At 49.0% G+C, this 22,883-nt stretch overlaps 1 protein-coding gene across 1 annotated transcript in view; it reads left to right on the top strand.

Moving 5' to 3' along the window:
• AOPEP (aminopeptidase O (putative)) overlaps positions 1-17,403 on the top strand; it is a 365,989-nt gene extending 348,586 nt beyond the window's left edge. Inside the window, exons 15-17 of the mRNA XM_057722559.1 lie at positions 10,802-10,888; positions 12,731-12,875; positions 16,176-17,403. Coding sequence (XP_057578542.1) covers positions 10,802-10,888; positions 12,731-12,871 — 228 coding nt within the window. The 3' untranslated portion in view covers positions 12,872-12,875; positions 16,176-17,403. The remainder of the gene's footprint in view (positions 1-10,801; positions 10,889-12,730; positions 12,876-16,175) is intronic.
• The last annotated feature ends 5,480 nt before the right edge of the window (positions 17,404-22,883 follow it).

Below are 22,883 nucleotides of genomic sequence, written 5' to 3'. Positions count from 1 at the left end.
TTCTTTCTTTCCTTTCTTTTCTTTCTCTTTCTTTCTCTCTCTCTCCCTTTCCTTCCTTCCTTCAAGTTGCTCTTTTTTTAAAACAATTTATTTATTGGCTGCGTTGAGTCTTCCTTGCTGCATATGGGCTTTCTGTAGTTGTGGAGAGTGGGGGCTACTCTTCACTGCAGTGCACAGGCTTCTCATTGCGGTGGCTTCTCTTGTTGCAGAGCACAGGCTCTAGGTGCACGGGCTTTAGTAGTTGCAGCGCGTGGGCTCAGTAGTTGTGGCTTGTGGGCTCTAGAGCACAGGGCTCAGTATTTGTGGCACATGGGCTTAGTTGCTCCTTGGCATGTGGGATCTTCCCGAACCAGGGCTCGAACCCGTGTCCCTTGCACTAGCAGGCGGATTCTACCACTGCGTCACCAGGGAAGCCCCAGGCTAATCTCTGTGTGTCTATAGATTTGCTTGCTCTGGACTTTCATGTAAATGGGATCACATACACCTTTTGTGAGTGGCTTCTTTTCACTGTCTTCAGGAATCATCCATGTTTTGCATGTATCAATCAATACTTCTTTCCTTTTTATCGCTAAATACTTTCGATGGTATGGGTAAACCACATTTGTCTAACCATTCATCAGTTGATAGACATTTGGATTTTTTGGCTGTTATGTGTAATGCTGCTATGAACATTTATTTGGGTGCAATGTTTTGTGTGGATGTAAGTTTTCACTTCTTTTGAGTCTTATACCTAAGGAGTGGAATTGCTGGGTTATATGGTCAGTTTGTTTAACCGTTTGACAAACGGCCAGACTGCTTTCCAGAGCACGATTTTACCTCCTTACCAGCAGTGTGTGAGGGCTGCAGTGTTTCTTCATCCTTACTGATACTTGTTATTGTCTGTCTTTTATTTTAGCCCTCCTGTTGGGTGTGAAGATGTTTCTCATTGCGGTTTTGATTTTTCTTTTCCCTGATAACTGATTATCTTGAGCATCTTTTCATGTGCTTATTGGCCATTTGTACATGTTAGGGAAGATGCCTGGTCAGATCTTTTGCTCATATTTAAACAGGTTTGTCTTTTCATTATAATAATATAAACTTATTATAATAGTTTTCATCTATTTCAGATACAAGACCCTTTTTAGGTATATGATTTGCAAAAATAGTCTCATTTTCTTGGGTTGTATTTTCACTCTCTTGAAAATGTCCTTTGAAACACGAAAGTTTCAATTTTGAAGGCATCCGATTCACCTGTATTTTCTTATTTTGCTTGTGCTTTTATTGTCAAATCTAGGAAACCAGTGCCTAATCCAAGGTCTAGAAGGTTTATGCCTATTTCTTCTAAGAGTTTTATAGTTTTAGCCCTTACATTTAGGTCTCGGGGTTTAATTTTTAAAGTCCATTTCTTTAGTTTCCGTAAGGAAGGTACTGGAAGAAATAGCCATTAAGAAGAAACGAGGAAGGAGGGGTTGAATTTTTTTTCATGGAACACATGGTAGGGCTGGACGCCGACTGAGCTTAGGCTGCCCCGTTCAGCAGTTGGTCTTTTCCTCCTTTGCCTCTCAGTTGGAGCAGCCGCTTCTCAGGGAGTCTCCTGACTACACTCCTGGCTCATTCCCACTGCCCTCATTGCACCCTGCACGTCCTGTCAGGGCGTTAGTTTGTCACTAACGTGAGTCTGCTCCTGCCCATTTACTGGGTTTTTCTTAGACTCTCCACTGAACTATAAGCTCAAAGAGGGCAGGAAATTGTCTGTTTTATTCACCACTTCATCCTTAAAACCCGATACTTATTTTTTGGAGAATGGCTTTTCATGGATCTCCAGGTGTTCTGGAATAGACTGACTAGTATATGACATGATAAGGTGACTGGATAACTAAGGCTATAGGGAACCCCCTTCAGGAGAGAGCGGACCTTTTTGACAGACTTGGTGAGGCCCTCCAGAGTCGGTCATGTCTGCCCCTGAGAAATGGAGAGAAGGTGGGTGTCCCTTCAGAGCTTCTCAGAGAGAGTAACCCAGGGTCACTTTTCTGGCAACAGTAAAAGTCCTTTTTTCAGCAAAGGCCATGTGTCATATGTTAATGAAATGAGGAAAGGAGGTAGACTGTGTAACTTCCTAATTATAGAATTCCATATTGGAATGTTTTACCATTTAGTGTGCCGTTTCAGGGTAGACTCAACATGGGCTCCTGAGTGCTACTTTTTGGAGCCAGCTGCCTTGAATAGCATTATGGTCATTACATAGCACATACGTAGGAGAAGAAAGGTTGGAGTTTGCCTGAGAGATCACATAAGGCTTGATGCTTGTCATCACCTTTGACCCTCACCGTCACTCTCCCTGCGCACGTTAGGTGTGATGATCCTGATAGCAGGGTTGGAGGATCCCTGTTTTGCATGTTGCCACAGCTCTAGTTATAACTGGTAAAACCCATTATAACTGGCTACAGCCAGTTAACGTAGAGCTGAGAGCTTTAGGGACTGACTCAAGCAAGGTTAAGAAGAGCCCTTGAAACAGAGCTGAGAGCCTCCACTGCCTCATTTGTTGTCTTAACTCGGGGCAGAGGGGCTCACTAGCCTGGTGTTGTGGCAACACCCAGAGAAACTTCTCATTCCCTTTAGTTAAAACAGTGTTAAGAGCACAGGCCTTTGCCAATAAGGAGCTGTAAGGTGAGAGAGAGGAGAAGAGAAGTGTTGGAAATCTTTATGTGACAGCCGTACACCCGACTTTGCCTTCATCTTTTCTGATGAGAATGAGCAGGTGAGACGTCCTGGACCAGTATAGATGCCCCTAAACAAAATACTTGCTGGAAGGGCTGTCTGTCCTGGAGCAGCTCTAGGAATGCCTCCCTAAGCCCGGGCTGCCAGGCAGACTTCCCACACTAGCAGTAAACCCACTTTTAAAGCAACGTTAAATCTAATTTAAGGACACAAATTGAAAAAGTAGGTTTGTTTATTGCAGTGTTAGACTTATTAACTCACAGAAGCCATAAGGCTTGCTCTTGCTGTTTAGAGATATAAAATGGAACTCAAAATGAGGTTTAATGGGCTTCGCAGATCATGTTCCCTGGACAGATTTTTTTTTCCCTTCAACAATAAATTCTGAAATCAAAAGGACTGAAAAAGAGGGGTGCTTCCTGTCATAAATAGAAATGGGTGGCATTCTTCAAAGCATTTTACAGCTTCCAGCTGTGCATTGTAATTTCAAAGTAGCTGAAAAGCATTCTGAGTTTTTTAAATGGTATGTTCATTCAGAAACATTTATTAAGCAGGTACTTGTGTGCCAGGCATTGAGACAAGGCCTGGAGATAGCCTGAAGGCCCCCAGGCCTCTGCTGTCACTGAGCTTGCATTTTATTGTTAGTAAAGACATAAACTACTGAATAAGGACACAGTAGTTTCAAAGAGCACTGGGCTAGAGAAGATGTAAGGCACAGCTCTGAGAGAGTGACCCATGGGGAAGCCAGTGGGGCTGATGAATTCTGGGTCCAAGAGGTGAGTTAAGGAATGTGGACATATCAATATTAGGTCATTCCACTAACCTAGCATGTGCTGGATGAGGTGGGGCCGCAGCGGTGCCATCTGGTGGCACAGCAGATATCCTTGACCTCTGTTGATTAGACCCCTCATAGCCTTCTTGGTAAAAAGCTAGAGACTGTTAACACACTTTGGGACGTTTTGGGACACACTTGAGATGGACTTTCTGGCATTGTCAGAGGATTGAAAGACTAATGGAGCTGCAGTATATTAATAAGGGAGTGCCCTGTAGTAGTTGTTATGTCAAAGTATGGGCCGCACTGAGCTAGTAAATCCAACAGTAAGCAAATGGAGAATAAGGAAAAACACAAAGTAAAGCAAAGGAAGCAACTGCGTACAAGGAGCCACAGGTGCTTTTTCAAGCGTGGCAGTGAGTATGCACCAAAACAAAGCCTGGCTCCAGGCTTGCAGTGACAGAAGCAGCATGGTTGATTTTCTGCCTCCGACCTTGACTGTATAATGTACTTTGTTGTTGGCACAGTGGCTACCAGGACCAGGTTTAGGGGTATTAGCTAAGCTGTTAGAGCTGAGCTATTTTGTCTTACTCCTACAGCATGTCTGCTCAGCCTCTGTGATTCCATTTACTCTTCAGGCACAATAACTCTCCTGTAAGACACTGGTTTTCAGACTCCACCTCAAAGGAACCCAGCCCCCTGCACCGCCCCCAACCAAAGGCGTTTAGTGTTTTAAGACGTTTTCTACCTGCCTGTTTTAAACTGCTTGAGGAACCCACTTATATTTTTCTCCCTAATCTGTCTCTATGTACTGGAGTTCCAGATTTCATTTTAATTAAAAGAAGAATTATGTTTAAGGAAGGTCTGATAACCACTTTGGAAAATTAGTCCGTAAGAAGATAAGCATCCTTTGAGGGAGTGTTCTCATGTGAGAATTTTTATTTCTTTGAAGTAGCTTCATGGAGAACACACTAAAATTGAAGACAGCAAAAGAAAAACTTGAGATAAAAAGGTGTAAAAGAGCACTGAGAATTGTAAAGCATTAATGAACACAGGGTCTGGGGTATGTAGGGATTTGCAGAGGGAAGCGAGTTTGGGAGTGAGCTGGTCGAGAGGATTATTCTTCCTAAAGTTCACGTTTCCTCAGTGTTGGGTCCCCCACCCACGAGTGGCGAGTGGTGCCTTGCATGCCTGCTGGGCTGTAGGCCCAGAGGTGCTCTGTTTTCAAAGGAATGCTAGAGCATGTTTTCTGGTAGAGAGGAGTTCAGTCCACAGAGGAAAGAAAAGGCCCCACATTCAAGAACACCCTAGATTTCCTGGCAGGACGGACTGAAGCTGGCTGGAGCCAGCTCACAAGGGCCACCCCCCCACCCCGCCCCCAGCTCTGCATTCTGTGACATCATGCTGGTGGGTTTAGGTGGTTAAACAGTTACCAGCACATCACTCGTCAGACTAAGGCTTGGGCTTCCTTTGCAGACCAGGGGTCAGCAAACTAGAGCGGGCTGATCCAGCCCACTGCCCTTTTTTTTGGTAAATGAAGTTTTATTTGAAGATAGCCACGCCTACTCATTTACATGTTGTCTAGGGCTGCTCTTGTGAATCAAGGGTAAATGTGCTGAGAAGCCGTAAATGCTCACTGTGACTGGCCCTTAACAGAAAAAATTGGACCCCTGTTCTAGAGTTTTATAAGATTTGGTTCTGGATGCATTAAAATTCTCAGATTGGGGACTTCCCTGGTGGTGCAGTGGTTGAGAGTCCGCCTGCCAATGCAGGGGACACGGGTTTGATCCCTGGTCTGGGAGGCTCCCACATGCTGTGGAGCAACTAAGCCTGTGTGCCACAACTGCTGAGCCTGTGCTCTGAAGCCTGTGAGCCACTACTAGTGAGCCCGTGTGCCACAACTACTGAAGCCCGCGCGCCCAGAGCCCATGCTCTGCAATGGGAGAGACCACTACAATGAGGGGCCTATGCAGCACAGTGAAGAGTAGCCCCCGCTCGTCACAACTAGAGAAAAGCCCGCGCACAGCATTGAAGACCCAACACAGCCAAATAAATAAAATAAAAAATCAAAAATAAATAAAATTCTCAGATTGAAAAGAGATTGGGGCAGGGGCCCCGGGGGGTGGGTCTTGGTCTTTTAGCAGTTTCTCTTTCCTTTTCCAGGAGGGAACAATTAAATTTAGAGAGGTAGCTCCAACATGTGCTAATTAAAATTAAGGTCATGGTTTTATCACAGAGGTGCCCATTGTCCCTGAATGTGAGCCGTGGTTTGACCCTACAAGGCAGGTCCTGCTTTTCTAGCACTGCCGGAAATCAGAGGAGCTGGCCAGAAGTAGTTCATTTCGTCTGGGCCCCTTGGGTAGTGATAACGTTCTTGAAATGGTAGAAATGCTGTGCAGCTGGAGCTGGGGCAAGGCTGTCTACAAGTGGTTTGGAAAATTCCCAGGTGCCTGGCCCCTGGCTGTACTTCCCAGGGGTGGTTTGACAAGTGCCAGCTCCCCCAGGCCTTAAGGGGCCTCTCCCTGCAGGCTCCCCTGCTTCCTCTGCTGGCTCCCGCTGACACTGGTGTCTCAGAGTCCTGAGTCCAGGCGCAGGGCGGGCCAGCTCTTCTTCCTTGGCTGTGTTGTGCCATCTTCTCCTTCCTGCTTCCTGTCCCCTGCAGTGCCTTCCCTCCTTACCGCCCACCTGACAGACACCTTGCTCAGTTGATTTTCACCAGTTAGCAAACTTTTCCTTGGAGTTGATACTCTCAAGTTTTTATAAATTCAATAAACAGAACTTTTGAGCTGGAAACGAAAGCCAGAAACATGCTACTCCTGCTAAGAAGACAGGCACTTACTGTGTGGAAATCGCTATCCTAACGCTTCCTGCAGTGACCTGGGTCAGTTCCTACAGCACCCCAGGGGTAGAGGCTCTAATAGCCCCCACCCTGGGGAGTCAGCTCTGTGAATCAGGCCCCAGTGGGTCATGAAATCAGTTCAGTAGGTCACCAACCAGCATAAAGAAAAGAAGAACAGAAACTATCAGTGGTTGTATATAGTGAGGGAAAGTACTGAAAAAGAAACTTTTGTTTCTGTGTGTGTGTGTGTATACACATGTATACATATCATATGCAGAATGTGTTTTGGATACCCAGGCCACATGTCTGCTTAGGTCTCGGGCCTGTTGCCACAGATACACTCCATCCTCCTGGTGGAGACCCTGCTGTGGGTCAGGGGTCCACCATCCTGGAGCAGGTATACAAATTACAGGAGTGTTTTAATGTCCTATCACAAAACATGATACGGACGTGAATGGGCTTCTGCAGGCTTACGCTTCCTTTTTCCCCACCTCAAATTCTAAGACCCTCTCATCTGCACGCAGCCCCAAAGAACCATTGCACTTTTGGTCACTCCTGGGAGAGCACTGATATCTGTGCGCTCCTCACCCTTTGTTCATGGAGGCTTTGGAACCTGGAAACTTCTGGAATTCATTTCCAAAGATGTAAATTAGCACTGCTAATTTAAAACCCACACATGCGCTGAGGGTACCACCTGTATCATTTTTCTGTTCAGTGTCCCTTAAGCAGAACACTTTGAAAAGTGTTCTAATTAGTCCAACTAATTTTTGTTGAACTACAGTGTTGTGGGTGCACACCTGTGTGCCCATCTTCATTGTGGCCAGAACCAGGGCCCGCATGCCCTTTCTTCCCCATCACCCCCTTCCTTTGCGTTCCGGGGACTGTGATGAATGCCTCTCGTGTGTCATGGAAGCTTCAGCATGGCTGTGGGCAGTGGATGTGCTCGTGTCCTGTCCTGGCTGGCAGGAGGTGGGCCAGACCAGCTGCTGTCTGCATGGAGGACGCAGGGAGGGAAAGACGGGCATGTGCTCGGGGAGCAGGGCTTCCAGTGTCCTGCGACACCACACGCTCTGGGGCAGCTGGAACGAGGGTGCTGGCGTTCCAGGTCCCCCAACCCTGCTCTTCGCCACCAGGGGCGGCAGTTCTGCCTCTTCCCACTCCTGAAACATCCCTTTTCTGATTTTCTCGAGGTTTCTTATTCTTTTCCTGCCTGCGCCACCCACCCCCACCCCCGCCCTTGCCCCTTCCGTGTCTGTGGCCTGAACCTTGTTGCTGGAATTCAGGGCTAAAGGTGTTTGCTGGCTCGAAGCTTTCAGGTGTTTCCTAGCATGAGTTTGGGTGACTTTGTGAATCTGAGTCTCAGTTGAAAAAGTCATTAAATTTTTTTCTTTCTCTTGAGACATTGGGGTATAATGTGAATATTTAAAGTGTAAGTATTGATTGGTGTGGGCATGGATGTGTACACCCATGAAACGCTGACCCTCAGTGAACAGCCACAGAGGCTGTGGAAGCCCTGCTGGGCCCAGGTGCTCCCACAGATGTATTTATGTGGTGGTGTTTACTTTTCATCTCACTGAGGAAGTGAAAAGACAAGGTGACTGCTACCCCCATTCATTAATTCATTAGAAAATAAGAGCAGATCTACAGAAGGGACAGCTTTCTTCTTAGAGACCTGCCTCTGCTTCTGAATTCTCCGATGCTCCCCAACACTGAGAACTTCACTTTCCTCCATATCAACAGAGGGAGAAGCTAGATACAAGTGTGGTGACCTCTGTCAAGGATTTTTTGTAAGTTTCTCAGTGATAAGGAGATATGCCATCAGCGCTCGCTGTGGAAATACTGCTGGGAGAAACTGAGAAAGAAAATGTCACTTTGCTGCCAGCTTTTTGGGAAGACCCCCGTTCCAAGTGGTGACAAGTGGCCTTGCGAATTGTGTGTCCTAGACAGTTTAGAGGATAAAAGATAAAGATTTTCTTTGTTTCTCAAAGAAATACAAAGAGAAGTAAAAACCCCGTGCAGAAGCAAGAAATCTCTGTGATGTCTTTTAAACATCCTGTGATTGAAATTTTGAAATATGTTTAATTCTTTTGTAATGAAAAGACTTGTTTTTTCGGCTTTTCATGGGGTGGGGAAAGGGGTTGGTCTGTACTTCCCGGATGTCATGTTATCCTTCAGGGGTCAGAAGACTAGATCTCTTATTAATCGTGACAATAGAGTATTTTTAACAGTAAGAGAAGTGGGGATGCTGATTTCATATTGGTTGTGAAAGAGCCTCTTTCAGCCCAGCTCCTGGATCTTCTTCCAGTGACCCAGACCCCGCCTTTCGCCCCTCTGTGGGCCTTATCCTACTAGGAGACAGGCCCTAATTTATGCTTTGTTATTTCTGCATGTGTAAATAAGATGAAGGAGAGCACAGGGAGAAAAAAATGGGAGGCCAATAATACCTCCATTCTCAAAATCAGGTCTAAAAATATGTAATGTCCTCAAGTTTTGGAATGATAAACAGCTGTCCTAGTCAGAGGCTTGGTGTGATCAGGTCACACAAATATAAGTCGATAAATCACTATGAAGCTGACAGAATTCTTTTATACTTGACTCTGCTAAAAGCTGGTATAGCTGTCCCCATGTACAATTGTGAGAAGTGAGAGGCTCCTCCCCAAGGTCCCAGAGCAGGTGGCCCCAGTCCCCTGACTTTCATGCCACACGGTGGCCATCCCACCAGGCCACACTGACTTGCTGGGGCCTTCTCCTTTCATAGAGCTCATAAACAAAGGACTCGCACATCCACTGGTGCATGGATGGGACTGGCAGTGTCTGAGGCATCTAGGTTTCCGTGAGTTGGGACAGAAACAAGAAAAATGGAGGCATCCAAGGGGCCCGTTGGGTTCTGTCCAATGTTCAGCCTTTGGTACTCAAACCAAAGCACAAGAGCGTGGATTTGGTTGTTCTGGTAGCTTTCTCTGGTGCAGTATCTGAGCTCTCTTCAGTTGTTCTCAGAATATTTTAGGGGCTACCCTTTTCCTTTTATTGTGTTAATTTCTATTGGCTATATAGGAAAGAACATTTTGTTGAAGGTAGGTTGCCAAGACCTGTCCAGCCTAACCTGCTTCCCTTTTGTTGTGATGATCCGAGGCTATTAGCTCATTTCCATGTGCCTCTGAAATTCCTTTGTGGATGTAAAAAGTTCGTTGGCATCCTGTTCTTAGAAGTTCAAAGGGCTTGGCTGCCTGTAAGCAAAAGGCACCACTACCAGCATCCCTGTGTGTCTCACAGTACACTGTAGCCTAGGGGAAGGATTCTTTCCAAAAGATGTTTCTTTACTTCATTCCTAATTGTGTGTAAATCTATTTACAGTAGATTAAAGGAGCGATCCGGCCATCAGTGGGTAATGATATAATTTACAGAGGCCCCAGCTAAAATGTTGAAATTGCTTACATTTTACTATTGCCACAAATGGATTACTATAAAGGGTCTCCCTCTTTCAGAGGCAATAAAAACAAAGAGTGATGGAAGGAGGCTTTTTTATTTTTTTAAATGCACGTAATCACTTCCATATATGGCTAATGTTGAAGCAATAATGGAATATAAAATGGTGGACTGCTCACTGGGTGTAATTGAGAGGGCTTTAACGTAGTAGAAAATGGCTCAGGACTGAGTTCTAAAGTGAAATTTAGGTAGACTGTCCATATAAAGAATGCGTGTGAAGTGCCTAGAGACACAGGGGGTGGGGCTGGGGGGGTGAGGAGCGAGACTGCCCTCTTATCAGCAGAGGCAGCCAGTGCTGGGGTGAAACTCCCATGTTGTCTGTCGGGTTTGGGGGAGGGTTTCCTGGCAGATTCCTGCTGGTGGACCTTTTGTCGCGTATCTTTGCCACATTTAGCTTGTCTGTTTTCAGTGCGTTGTGCAGACCTGCAGCACACACTCTTGGGTGTACAGCAGGAGCTGCCTGTGTCAAGGTGGGCTGCTCTCTTTCCTTTCCCCTCTGGCAGTACCCTGAGCTCCTCAGAAGGTGCACTTTGCTTCTTGAAGGGATGTGGAGAGCAGCATCTTCCTCTTTTTACTGTGTTTACTGTTACAGTCAACAGCACTGAACCAAGTCGGTTATTGCAGGAAATTAAGTAGTTGTGGTTTATAAAGGAAACCTTCGTTGACAGCATACTGCAGGGCAGAGCACCAGCCTGGCTGGCTGATGATGTATGTTTATATCCCAGTGACGTTTTGCATTTATCTGTTATCGTACACAATTGTATTTAAAAACATCAGTACACCTAAGTGATGTTTCTTCCCCTAAAGTTGACTGGCAGGCCTCCTAAGGAAGAATGTGGTTCCTTCCTTTTAAAAGAAATTAAACTGAAATGAAAATTAAAAGTGTCAACAATGTTTATATACTTCTGAGAGTAACTTTTTCTAACTGGGAAGGCTCTCCATCATTAAACTTGTCAGGCCAAGGAAACCTACGAGTTTGTTGCTTACTGGGTTTTCTCTCCTTTCTTAAGGCTCGCCATCGATGGTGTGAACTCGTTGTTAAGCACAGATACACAAAAGCGTACAGAGATGTGGAGAGGTTCCTTCAGGAGGATCAGGTGAGTTTCATTTCTCAGCAGAAGGGGATTCTTTAAGTGCTGTCCCCTGACTGTGCAGTGCACTTAACACAGGGACCCAAGTCATCAACATCTCTATTTAAGTAACTAATATTTAAACGTTTTTCAAGGATTTTAAAGAGTTGGTGGGAGCTTACCTACCAAACTTTGGAGCTGATGTTTTTTCCTCAGTGTCCCACTGAATCATGTCCCTTAGAAGCTCCCTCAGTTTGATGTAGCTGTGGTCCACTGCCATCACCAAATGAAGCATGGGCAGACCTCCCTGCATCTTCAGACCTCGGGTTCATTAGGTCCGGGTTGTAGCTTAGTGACGCCATTGTGTATCTGTGCCTTCAGTGGCCCTAACTTAAAGTATATGTAAAGATTAGACTGAGAGCGCCCTGGCTGGCTAGGACAGTCTGGCCTGTATCTGTACCTGCCACACCTGGCGCACCCCTGTGCTGAGTTTCCTTCCTGTGAGAACTCTCCTCACGGTTCACTAGGGAAAGCGATCACCTTGCGAGGAGCCCGCAGGAAGCATGTGTGTGCATGAACCGGCCTGAAGGTGTTTTCCTTGCTGCCTCTGCTGGGCCGCAGCGTGTGGGCGTCAGCACCGCTCACCCCATGTCCCCCAGCATGGCTGTCCTTGGTGGTTCCTGGGCCATGGCTTCTGTCGGCTGCAGCTCATTCCTGTTGGCGTGACCAGTGTATGCCTGTGAGGGAGCTTTCAGCCAGGCACTGTGGGCTGACAGAATAGAGCCATGTTTCAGTTGGGGTAGAGTGTAGGGGTAGGGCAAACAAAGGGGCTTTTGAGAGGGCCTGGGTATAGGGGGCAGCCAGCAAGTAAGGGCTCGTTATTCCCACAAAGAAAAATACATGACTTTATACCAGAAGAAATGTCACATTTGCACAGTGAAGCAAGAGGTGTTTGGAGACACAGAGGGGAATATAAGGACAGAATGTAAGAGCAACGTAAGGTCCGTTCTGAAAACCGAAATTAACCGCAATATATTTGGAACCATGATCTTTACCAAATAAGGATTACCATCAGCTTTTTCAGGAAAGAATTTTTGAACCCATAACCACCAAGTTTTCATTTTTGCGCTATCTTTGAGATACTTCTTTTAATTTGCTCCAGCAGAACGTAATCTGTAGCGTCACGAAGCTTAGAACAAGAGAGAAGGCGAAACCAAATGGGTCCTTTGGTCTCCCAGAACATAACTGGCTGTTTTTAAAACGTGTAGGAAAAATGCCGATGTGAGTCATTGTTTTCGAAACAGAAGAGCCAGTGTTTGCCGCAGTGGTGGGGCCTGCTGAAGGACAGCAGGCGGGCTGTTCTGGAGCGACGGGCATCTTCCAGGGCGGCCTGATGGTTCTCCCCACCTGTGGCTGCCATGTGACGGGTGGTCTTCATCTCCCAGCTAGGTTAGGCACACGCTTTCCTGGGAAGGAGGCCTGTGTCTGTGTGACATACACACGGTGCCTCAGGTGCTCCTTTCAGCTGCCGGGGTTTCCACGGGGATCAGTCACCATGGGAACCTCCTTGTCCCTGTCCCCATCAGCCATCACTAGAGAAATGCTCACAGTGTCGTCAGTTCAACCACCAGGGTCTGTTGATGGAATTGATAGCCCAGAATTCCTTGGGATTTGAGTGAGAACAAGAAAGAGAAAGGGATAGAAAACTGCAGGTTCCTGTAGTACAGCCATTCAGCTGTCTATCTTTTCTAGGGTCTTTGTAACTTCCAGACCAGCAAGTGTGTATGGAACAAGCACAGAGCGTGCACTCAAGCACGTGGGGACACGATTCCTTTCTCTGAAGTTCTCTGGCCTCTGTGCCTCCCACAGGCCATGGGCATCTACCTCTACGGGGAGCTGATGGTGAGTGAGGATGCCCGGCAGCAGCATCTTGCCCGCAGGTGCTTTGAGCTGAACAAGGAGCAGATGGACAGATCCTCAGCCGAGGTGGTGGCCGAGATGTTGTTTTAAAGAGGTGATTCTCTCTCTTTCCTTCCTCCATTGTTCGGCTCTGAGATTCCTCTTAGGAGCCAAAACAAGTCAGTAAGCCAAATGGAGAGCCAAGAGCCCCAGCAGCTTCAATCCTGTGCTCCCACCCTGGAGTGGGTGGCACCTCATCTGGCCAAGTGGCCACTGGGAAGCCCATGCCATCCACACGAGCACAACAGCCCTCCTTGGCACTGTTTTGGCCACTTTAGGTTATTTGTGGGGACAGAATTCACAGGAGAACATCTTGAATAGGTTAGGAGGTGAACTGGAGAGCCTCGTGGAAGCGCGACCCCCATCTTCAAGGTGAACGCTGACATGGGGGTGCGTTGCCGGGGTGTGCCACATCCTGAGCTGTGAGCAGCCCTGTGAGAACTTGAGGCCCCTCAGTTGTTCCCGCCTGGAGGGCAAGGTCGGCAGGTCCTCCCACCCGAGCACCGCGAGCTTCTCCACACCGCATGTCTGAGGGTGAGTGGGTTACCTGGTGTGGAGCAGAGTTGGAGTGAGAGTCCTAAATTATTTAAACTGTTAGTTGTGCTTGGAATTGACCTGTTAGATTCACATTTTAGCAGTTTTTAACTGTGGATTTCTGTATTCTAAAAGTAACTTAGCAATGATACAGAAAGTTTTGTAAGTAGAACTGTGGGATTTTAAGTGTATTTTTTTTTCCTCTAACATGATCGTTTCTCTGCCTCTCCGGTTTTCTTCAAGGTTTTACGTGACATTATAGGGTATGTCTAATTTTGTGTCTTTTTTCTAATTTAGCATCAAATGTAAGCCTTTTTCATGTTATATAACTTCTTTATAATTTTAATGGATATTTAATGTTTTATGTTGATATTCTTCACATATTGTTGGACATTTAGTTTGCCTCTAATGTTTTGCTCTTATAAAAACCGTTTCTGTCTAGTATGTTTAACTGTCTTATTTATCGGAAAGAACCCTAATGCTGAAGAGGGCATGGTTTTCTAAAGTATGATTCTGTTCTTCCAGAAGAGTCCAGGAACCGTGTTGGCCAGGAAGGGAAGCGGTGGGAGTAGTCGCCACAGTTGTGCGTGTCATAGCAGGGCAGCTGCGTGCAGGCTTCCCCAGAGCGCCCCGTGGGCAGCTTCAGAGCCTGTTCAAAGACGGGCCGGTTTAAAAAACAGAGCAGTTACATGCTTCTCTGTTGCCAGCCTCATGTAGTAATCAGCGTAAATCCTATTTCTCTTTAGAGTTTTAATTTCACGGAGAGTTTGTGTTTCTTGAAGTGTATGAAACTGCAGTGGTGCAGACGATGCCTTTGATGTTCCCTGGGTTCCAAATTGTGGAGAAACCACGGAGGGCTACACAGCTCTGGCGATTCTTCATTGTGATTTTTTGCCTTGAGCAAGCAGATGAGTGGTCCTGGTCACAAGCCTGATCTTTTTTCGCTGCCCCTCTGTCCCCGCCCTTCCGGATGAACACAGGGCCGTGTGCACGCCCTCCGCCCCTCGCTACCCCGCCTGTCCAGTGAAGGACCATGATGGGGCTGCCCTTGCGTGGCACCTTCCAGTACTTGGGAATCCTTCCCACCCTGAGAGGGCCCCCACAGACATCCCAGACCACTTAGAACCGGTGCCTGGAGGGGTAAAGACGGGAAACTGTGCAAGGCCAGCCCAGAACAGCTGGTCAGTGCACTTTTCATCTTCCAAAGCTGCACTAGCCTTTGTGTGGTCATCTGTGAGTCCTTTGATTTTTAAAAATTATACCCCTAGGACACCCAGTAAATGAACAACAAAACAGAAATAAAACCCATTTGGTAGCGTAGCAGGCCTGGAGGTGGTGCCGTCGCCTCATGTCTGACGAAGCTGACGCGTGCGATGTGGGCGGCCGTGCGATGCTGCCCTCGAGTGCTCTGGCTGCTTGGGTTCCTGGCATGCTGATTTGTGACTTAAGATTAAAATCACATTGCCAGGGATTACCACGCAACCACGACCCTGACGGCTCCTCCAGAAGCCATAGTTACTCTCTCTGCAGTTCGGGGAACAGATGCATCTCATAGCTCCTCTCTGGAAACAGAAGCCAACAGCCTCGGAAGATGCTCGCCGGCCCTTTCATTATGCCCAGCCGACGACCTCTCTGACGAGGTGCAGAGCTTAGCTGATTGGTGAACAGTGACTGGTTTCCGCTTTGTTCACAGTGGCTAAGTTCTGCACCTGAAGAGAAGGTGAGATGGGGACAGTTAAGTTGGAGCTGCTGGGGCAGAGGCCGCTGCTGAGTGTTCAGCGTGGGTGCCAAGCACGATTCTGGAGGATGAGAGCCCGCCTGGCCCAAGGATGCACGTTGTCCTGTGAACGAAGGCAAGGAACATATCAGAAGTCTACGGAAATATAAATTCACTAATTAGACATTTGTCTGAAAGTTCAAATGTATTGAAAGCTGCAAAATTATTCTTTAAAAATCTAAAACCAAGTGAATCACAAAAATCGAGTAAAAGCATGTCAGCAGTCGATGGCATGTGAGTAGAGCTGGGTGCTTTCAGAGGAGACTCCCTGTTGTAATTTCCGAGCACGGTGAACTCTCTCTTGTATTTGCAGTCCAGGTTTCTGTGTCTTCTGCAGCCGCCCGCGGGACGAGGCCGAGCGAGCTCCCAGCTGAGGCACTGCTTCTCCGGGCTGTTAATTGGACCCGCCCTCCGGTGCCTACTGAGCTGATATCAGTTCTCATTTTACACACTGGCTCAGTTCAGCAGGAACAGGAGTCGAGCCCTAGAGCAAAGCCTTCCTGTTTGTAAGTGCCCAGAGGCTCGGGAGCTGGGACTGCAGCCACGTGAAGACAGGCCCGAGCATCTGCAGCAGAGCTGTCCGGCGGCAGTGGCCCCTCTGTATGTGTCCTGTGTGCGTGGGTGCTGGTAGAGTCAGAGCTCTGTTGACATGAGAGGAATGAGTTTCCACCCAGAAAGGCAGAATGCAGTTAGCACCGCACCTGTGACACAGGCAGCACACACCTCTGTCACGGTGTAGTATGGCCTGAAAGCACTCGGAGTGAGTATGGGTCTAAAACAGGCTGCCTTTCTAGTATCTGTCCTGTGAATGAAGCCCAAGTTATAGCCGCCGGCTTTCACAGCCCTGTGTGAGCAAAGCGAATGGCACATGGTACAGCTGTAAAGCCCATTCTCAGGGCTGTGAGATGTGTCCTGGTCTCCTCCTGTCCTCCACTCACGGCCTTCTCTCCAAAGCTGAGAGCAAAGGCACACACAAAGGTACTCGTTTACAAGAATTCCTCCATTGTGACCGGGCAGTAAATTTTATTGCTGTTTCCTTTGCAGGAAAGATCACAGCGAGATTCTTTTTCATGCATCTACTCGTAGCCCTGGTGGGACCAGGATCACATTGACCCTGGACATCAAAGGAATGCTTATGGGGCTGCTAAAGCCATCAGCCGACAGCCGTGTGCACATTGTGGGATGACTTTCCCAGAGGCCCTCACAGTGGAGCTTGTGTCAAAGGCACATCCTCGTAAACGGTCTCCACGGGGCTGTGTGATGCCTTTGTGCCCACCCTGGATGCGCCACCTCAAGATCCTGAATCTGAATTGAGTCTCCCCTGAGTTCAAGGCAGTTCTTTCACACAGAGATGGAAGATACCCGAGGCACTTCGGAGAACCGGCTGAACCTTCTCCATCCATCCCTCAGCATGTGGATGTTTATTTCTGCACTTCCAGAAAGTTAGAGTTTCTGCATACTGGGACCACCTGTGCAGGATTACTTTGCTTGATATAGGCCCATCAGTTAGAGTTTCCAAAATGTTAGTACCTTTTGACAGGAGTACAGGAAAACACTCTAAGATATACTACTAATAAAATGTAACGGATTCATTTTTTTCTTCCCGTTTGCTTCTTAATTTAATACTGTTTTTTAAAAAAAAAAATGTGGAAGAAAAAGGTAGTCTCCACATTGTGGTGTCATTGTTTTCTCAGCATATTAGTTTCTCTGTAGTTTTCAAGGTGGTGTTCATCTTCCCGGGAGGACAGAGGGCCTCCTGCTGATGGAGGCACTGTCGGGCAGCATGGGACTCTGTGGCGAGGTTGCCTTTTTCTCCCACAAATACTTGAAGTGTGGGGAAAAAAAAAAAAAAAAGAAACTAAGCGTCCCAGCACTGTCCAAAGGGAAGGGTGGCTTTTAAGATGCCCCGGAAGCCGCAGGGGTTGGTTGGTGTGGTCATGTGACAGCGTGAGGCTGAGCTCAGCAGGAGGCAGCCACCTGCCTGCTGGGGGCTGCGCGCGCAACGCCGGGCCAGCCTGTGGGGGGACGTGCAGCTCCACACAGCCCTTCATCGGACGCGCCCGACCTTCCGAATCCTTTACCAGGGACCGTCTTTCTAGACGGTTTCCTAGGGGTTGGGTCTTTGCTGATACATGTGCTCTGCTTATCATCCTGCTTTTATGTGTTTTGTTTCTCATGTTGGTAGAAGTAACAATTTGATTTTTAAATACGAGTAAATGTCAGAACGCTGTTCTCTGTGAAGACTTGGAATAAATGATGCTTTCTCCCTCTGGTCGGCGTGTGTCTGGCCCTCTGTGAGGTGGAACGGGAAGCCCGGGCACAGTCAGCTGCTCAGCACACCTCTGAATGACCAGGCCTGGTGGTCTGGCTTGGTCTTGTTTGTCCAAAAAGTTAAAGCCATACTTTGTTATGTTTAGAAACCGCTGAGGCGAGCTGCCACGTGAGTGGTTTTGCACAAAGATGGCTGGTCCCCCTGCCCCTAGGGTCCGCGGGCTCCATGCTGGCTCCAAGCACGGGTGCAGCCAGCAGGCAGCCAGCCAGTCCTGGAGGGGCCATCCAGACGCGCACCCCTCGAGTCGCGGCCTCGCTGGCTGTGGGTAGTTCGCCATCCAGCCTTCAGGCACCACGCCCTTGCAGGTGGGGCTGCCCCTGTGGTGAGGGAGGGGCAAGTGGCCTCCGTGGGGCCTTCCTGTCTCCCTCCAGCTGCATCTGGTACCCCCTTCGTCCAAGCTCCTGGGACTCCAGGGACGGATTCTCCCCGAGCTTGCGCTGCACACCTCCCGAGAGGCTGTGGAGCGCGTGCTGTGGAGGAGCCTGTGGCCAGGGCCTGGCAGGGCTGCTGGGTTCCAGAGTGGCCACCCGTCAGTAAGGAGACAGAGGTGTGAAAATAGCACTCGGCATGCTTAATGATTTGTCTGTCTTGAAAAAAGTTTCACATGGGTAACAGGCAGGTCCCCTGGGGCACGTCATAGAACTCAGGCTGCTTCATGAGCACGACCTGAGCACCTTCTGAGGGATGCTTGGTCCAGGCGGGAGTGTTTGCAGAGCACCCAGGAGCACTGGGGGACAGAAGCTGGCTGTCTCAGAAAGACGAGGATATGGGAGCCTGGCCTTCCCAGGTTCCCCCTGTGGGTCAGGCCTGCACAGTGGTATCCCCAAGGTCACATACTAAGCGACAGGTGAGATTGGATTGTCTCTCTCTCTCAGGGTGTAGATTGACCCTTTGGCAATAAACTCCTCAGGGACACCTGGTCTTGTCATACAGCCAGAGGAGACCTAAGAGACCTGCATTCCTAACTCAGTTTGCTGTGAAGATGGGTCTGGGTGGGGCGCGGTGAGCACATAAACTTGAATCTGCTACAGTTCTGTCCTCGTGGGGAAGTCACCAAGACTGGTCTGTGTGGAAGTCTGGCAGTCTTACTTTCTTAGCGGCATGATTTCTGATCTCTGCTGCCCCAGGAAGAATATATGTTTGCAGCCCCTGCTTCCCCAGTCACATTCCCAGGGTGGGTGGATGGGACCGTATGAGCTCTGCCCTCCAGACTGAGTGAAGGAAATGAGCTGATAGGAACCAGGCTGGTCACCAGCAAGGTGATGCCTCCACCCAGAGGGGGACCAGGGCACAGGAGGCGCCCAGCATGGGAGCATGGGCCTCGTCAGTGCCCTGGTCTGGTGGAGGCAAGGAGGCCCTAGCACCTTCTGCCATTGTGTAAGTCAGGCCCTGGACTGTTGGCCGCATTCCTAGCTGGCAGGGGCCACTCGTTCTTCTCAGCAGTGGAGGACATGGGAGAGGACAGCTGGCTCTTCCGTGCCATGGTTGGCTTAGAACTGGCGGGGGGATAACTCTCGGCCTGGTTCACAGGCTTGTTAAACCGGCGAGAAGAGGCAGTCTTACTCCCTCAGCGAGTTAAGTGGTTAATTGCCAAGCAACTGTCCTCCCTCCGAGAACAAAGAACTCCAGAAATGGAGATGCTCCCCTGCCCAGCACAGCACCTGAGCCCTTGGCTTCCCAGTGTCAACCTGTTCTCCAGGCCCCCACCTGGGGGGCCTCACCCTGCTCTGGGCCTGGCGGTCACGCCCTGGTCTGCCTGGGGCAGGACTGGATGTGGGGGAGGAGATGGGAAAGAAGAGGTTCACGTCTCCCTCTTGGCCTCTATTTTAGGATTAAAGGGTTGCAAGCACTTATCTTTATTGGAATTTCCCATTAAAACATTGAAATTATAGTCTCCATCCCAAACTAGAGAACCCGGTGCCCCAAGGGCAGCAACCAGAAATAGCAAATTTCATTCCTAACCTTAACCTATAGCTTTCAAATGAAGAGAAGACCTCTAAAAGAAAGGTCTCAGACAGATGTTTCCGGCGCATTCTGGGTTCCTTGCAACCAACCCTACTGCAGGGACACTCAGCAAAGCCCTGAGCAGTGCTGTGGAGTAGTGCTTGCACAGGGTTGCCTCGGCCACAGCTGGCCTCACAAAGGCAACAGTAACCCCCCAGACAGCTGGAAAGCAAAAGCTGAGTGACTCATCAAGGGCCAGTTTTTTTTAGAGCTTTATGCTCTAGGCCTACCACCTCCTCATTCTATGGATGGAGCTGGCTGGGTGGGAGGATGAGGCGTGTGAGAAGGAATCCACCCAGAACTTCTGCACGGCAGACCCGCCCTGCAAGTAAGCACAGTGTCCCAGCATCTCCTGCCAAACAGAACTCTGGGTGTCCCAAGCCTGTGGCCTCCCTGGGGCGGCAGGCCTGCCACACCCCATTCCTGAGAAGTCAGGGAGGGAGATGCTCCCCCTGGCACTTTGCCAGCAGGTTACAAGTGCCAGCAGGTGACAAGGCTTCGGTGCTAGATGGTGCCTTGCAGCATCCCCTCCCCAGGACCTCTTGGATTGACCACCTCAGGGTGCAGAGAGAGGGTGGGGGGTCCTCTGTGCGGGGCCCAGCTGTGGCAAAGACTCCATACAAGGTGCCAGGACAGTGGTGAACCCAAGCCTAGACCTCCTTGAGCCTCCTCAGCCCAAGGTTGGGGCTGGAGGGCTGTGGGTCTAAAGCCCAAGGAGCCTGGGGGTTTAAAGGGCTGCCTGGACCTCCCAGGGCAGTGCCCAGAGGCCAAGCTCAATGAGGAGAGCTCTTAACCCTCCAGGCCACTGCCCCAGGAACAATGACCTCGCCCTCCCTGGCTGGGCCCTGGGGGGTTACAAGGTGGAAGGGAGGAGAAGCTGGTTGGGGCCGTTCACAGGCGAGGTTTTATAGATCTTTTCCCACCCTCTGGAGCTGTCTGGGAGATTGATTGGTTAATGAGGTATTTCTGTTCCAGTCCGATGACTAGAGGGCGTGAAGAAAAGGAGGAGGAGGCCACCAGCCAAGCCTGGGGGCGGAAGGAAGGTACCATAAAACGACAGATGGTTCCCAGTGGTTCCCAGGACTAGCACGGGCTGCGGAAAGCCTCCTGCCTGGACGGTGGGTAGGCATCCGGGCACCCTGCTTTGGAGCACTGGAGCCGAGGCAGACCCGGCCCTGGTGGGAGGACCAGCCAAAGGAGCCCGCTCTTGGGGGCTGGGCCTGAGAAAGGGGACTGGTGGTGGTACCAGAAACCCGTGCTTGTCTGTGTGCGCATGCGTGTGTGTGCGTGTTTGGGAATGCAAGTCAGAGTGCAGAAATGCAGATACAGGAGTGTCTGACCACACATTTTCCTCTACTCCAGACAGCTTCCATAAAACTAATCTGGGGCCTGCCAAGTGTCATTTGAGATAAAACAAGTTCAGGGGTTTGGCTTCTCAGCCCCAAGGACTGAAATGGGATGAACTGCTCCAGAGACCTGTCTGCGGCCTCCTCTTTCACCCCCCTAGGTCCCCAGCCTTTCCTGGCTGCTTCCAACTCACCACTGCCTGGGTGGCTGAGGGGGGCCAACCGGGGCTCTCTTAGGGGATGCCCGCCTTGGGGGGCAGAGCGCGGCCTCACAGGGGAGCCTCACGGCCACTTCCCAAACAGCTCTGTGGGTTCGTCTGGGAAGCAAAGGGGATTGGGTACACACTGAGGTTTCTGTTTTCTTAAGCCTTCTTTGTGCTCCTTCTGCCTGTAATTTCCTCCAGCTCGGGCCTTTGGGGATGGTGCTACCACTGAAAGCCCAGCCCAGAAGGTGTTCTTGCCTGTGGGGTGGAGCAGGAGGTGCTGAAACTGCCTGCTGTGGGGCCCTAACTGCACTGCCTAGAGTCCCAAGTTTAGAACGCTCTTTCCTGCTCTGATAGGCTGCCCTTGTCCCATGAGGACAGGCCTTGGAAGCAGAAGTGTGTGTGTGTCCTAAGAGGGGCGAGGACGTGCTTGGTAAGATTCAAAAGGCAGCAGTGGTGCCTCAGGTTTTCACGTTCTGACTGCGAGATTTAAGTCTCCCAGGACTCTGACGTGAGTTACATCCAAGGAGGGAGGCTCAAGAAAATGTGAATTATGGGGATAGATCAGCAGTTAGCCAATTTTAGTGTTTTCTGACAGGATAGTATGGGTACAGAGTGCCTTTGTGTTGGGTTGTAAAGAAAAGACATAATTTAAGGGAAAGGAATTGTTTCTTTATGATTTTATCTCCTTTAATAAATGATAACATCGAGGAAGAGAGAACTGCAGAAATTGTGGCTTCAGTGCAGCTGGGGGCGGAGAAGGCATTTTGTAGAGCAGGAGAATGATTAGTAGTGATTGCAGAAGCTGGACAGATGGACAGATTGACATCAGGGAAGTTGGGTCACGGCCCAGGGACCAAAGTCCCAGTCCTCAGGCCACCCTCTCTCTAGGTCGGGGTACCTCTTCTTTTTCTAGGAAACTCTGTTGAGTCCTAGAACATAAGTCCTGTAAGTAGGCTATAAAGATGCCTCCGTGCTGGTGGCAGAGCAGGGGCACCAGTGCAGGGGTCTCCTTTCTGAGTTACAGGTGGGGATGGAGCCCTCCTTTCCTCCGCAGCATCATTTAACAGTGAGCCTCTCTTGGAACCACTGCAAATCTTCCTTTACACATTGATGATTATAAATTATTTTTGCATACATCAGATGTGCAAACAGATATAAACAGTATGTAAACAGAAAGCACATGCTGGTCCACCTCTTCACCTGCCCCTCCTCCAAGGCCATCACTCTGGAGAGGCACTCCAGCAAGCACATGTGTGCGCCTGGCTTGTGCACATGTGGAGCAGAGTGTACACTCATCTTCCATGGCTCCATTGTCTGAACCTCACACAGCTCCAGAGACAGTGGTCACAGTCTCCTTAGATCCCTTTGTTCAGATCCCAGCCCTGCTAGATGTCACCTGTAACCTTTCTGGGCTTTGGTTTCCATCTATCAACCATGGACGACTTGGTTAGGTGGTCATGAGAATTAAATGAGTTAATTTATGTAAACACCTGATAACAGGGCCTGGCATCAACTATAAAGGTACGTGCTACCCTTTGATTGTTGGCTTAATGTATTTAACCCGCCCTCTACTGGTGAACCTGTGAGTTGTTTCCAGTGGGCAGCTGTTTGAAGCTGCGCTGCAGTAAAGCCCTGGGCGTTCTGCACATGCACAGGCACCAGTGTGTCTGCGGGGTGATTTCTAGACTTGGTCATGGTGGGTCCACGCAACCTGCAGTGGGGGGAGGTAGCTCTGAAGAACTGGCTTTTTGTTAGTAAATAAAAGGATATATAGTTTAAATTCTTTTATTTAATAACAATACATAAAATTTACCATTTTAACTATTTTCAAATGTACAGTTCAGTGGCATTAGGTACATACACA

This window comes from Hippopotamus amphibius, chromosome 2 (assembly GCF_030028045.1).
Source record: "Hippopotamus amphibius kiboko isolate mHipAmp2 chromosome 2, mHipAmp2.hap2, whole genome shotgun sequence".
NCBI lineage: Eukaryota > Metazoa > Chordata > Mammalia > Artiodactyla > Hippopotamidae > Hippopotamus > Hippopotamus amphibius.
The sequence above is the reverse complement of the archived record's forward strand: the minus strand, read 5'-3'. Positions and strand labels throughout refer to the sequence as shown.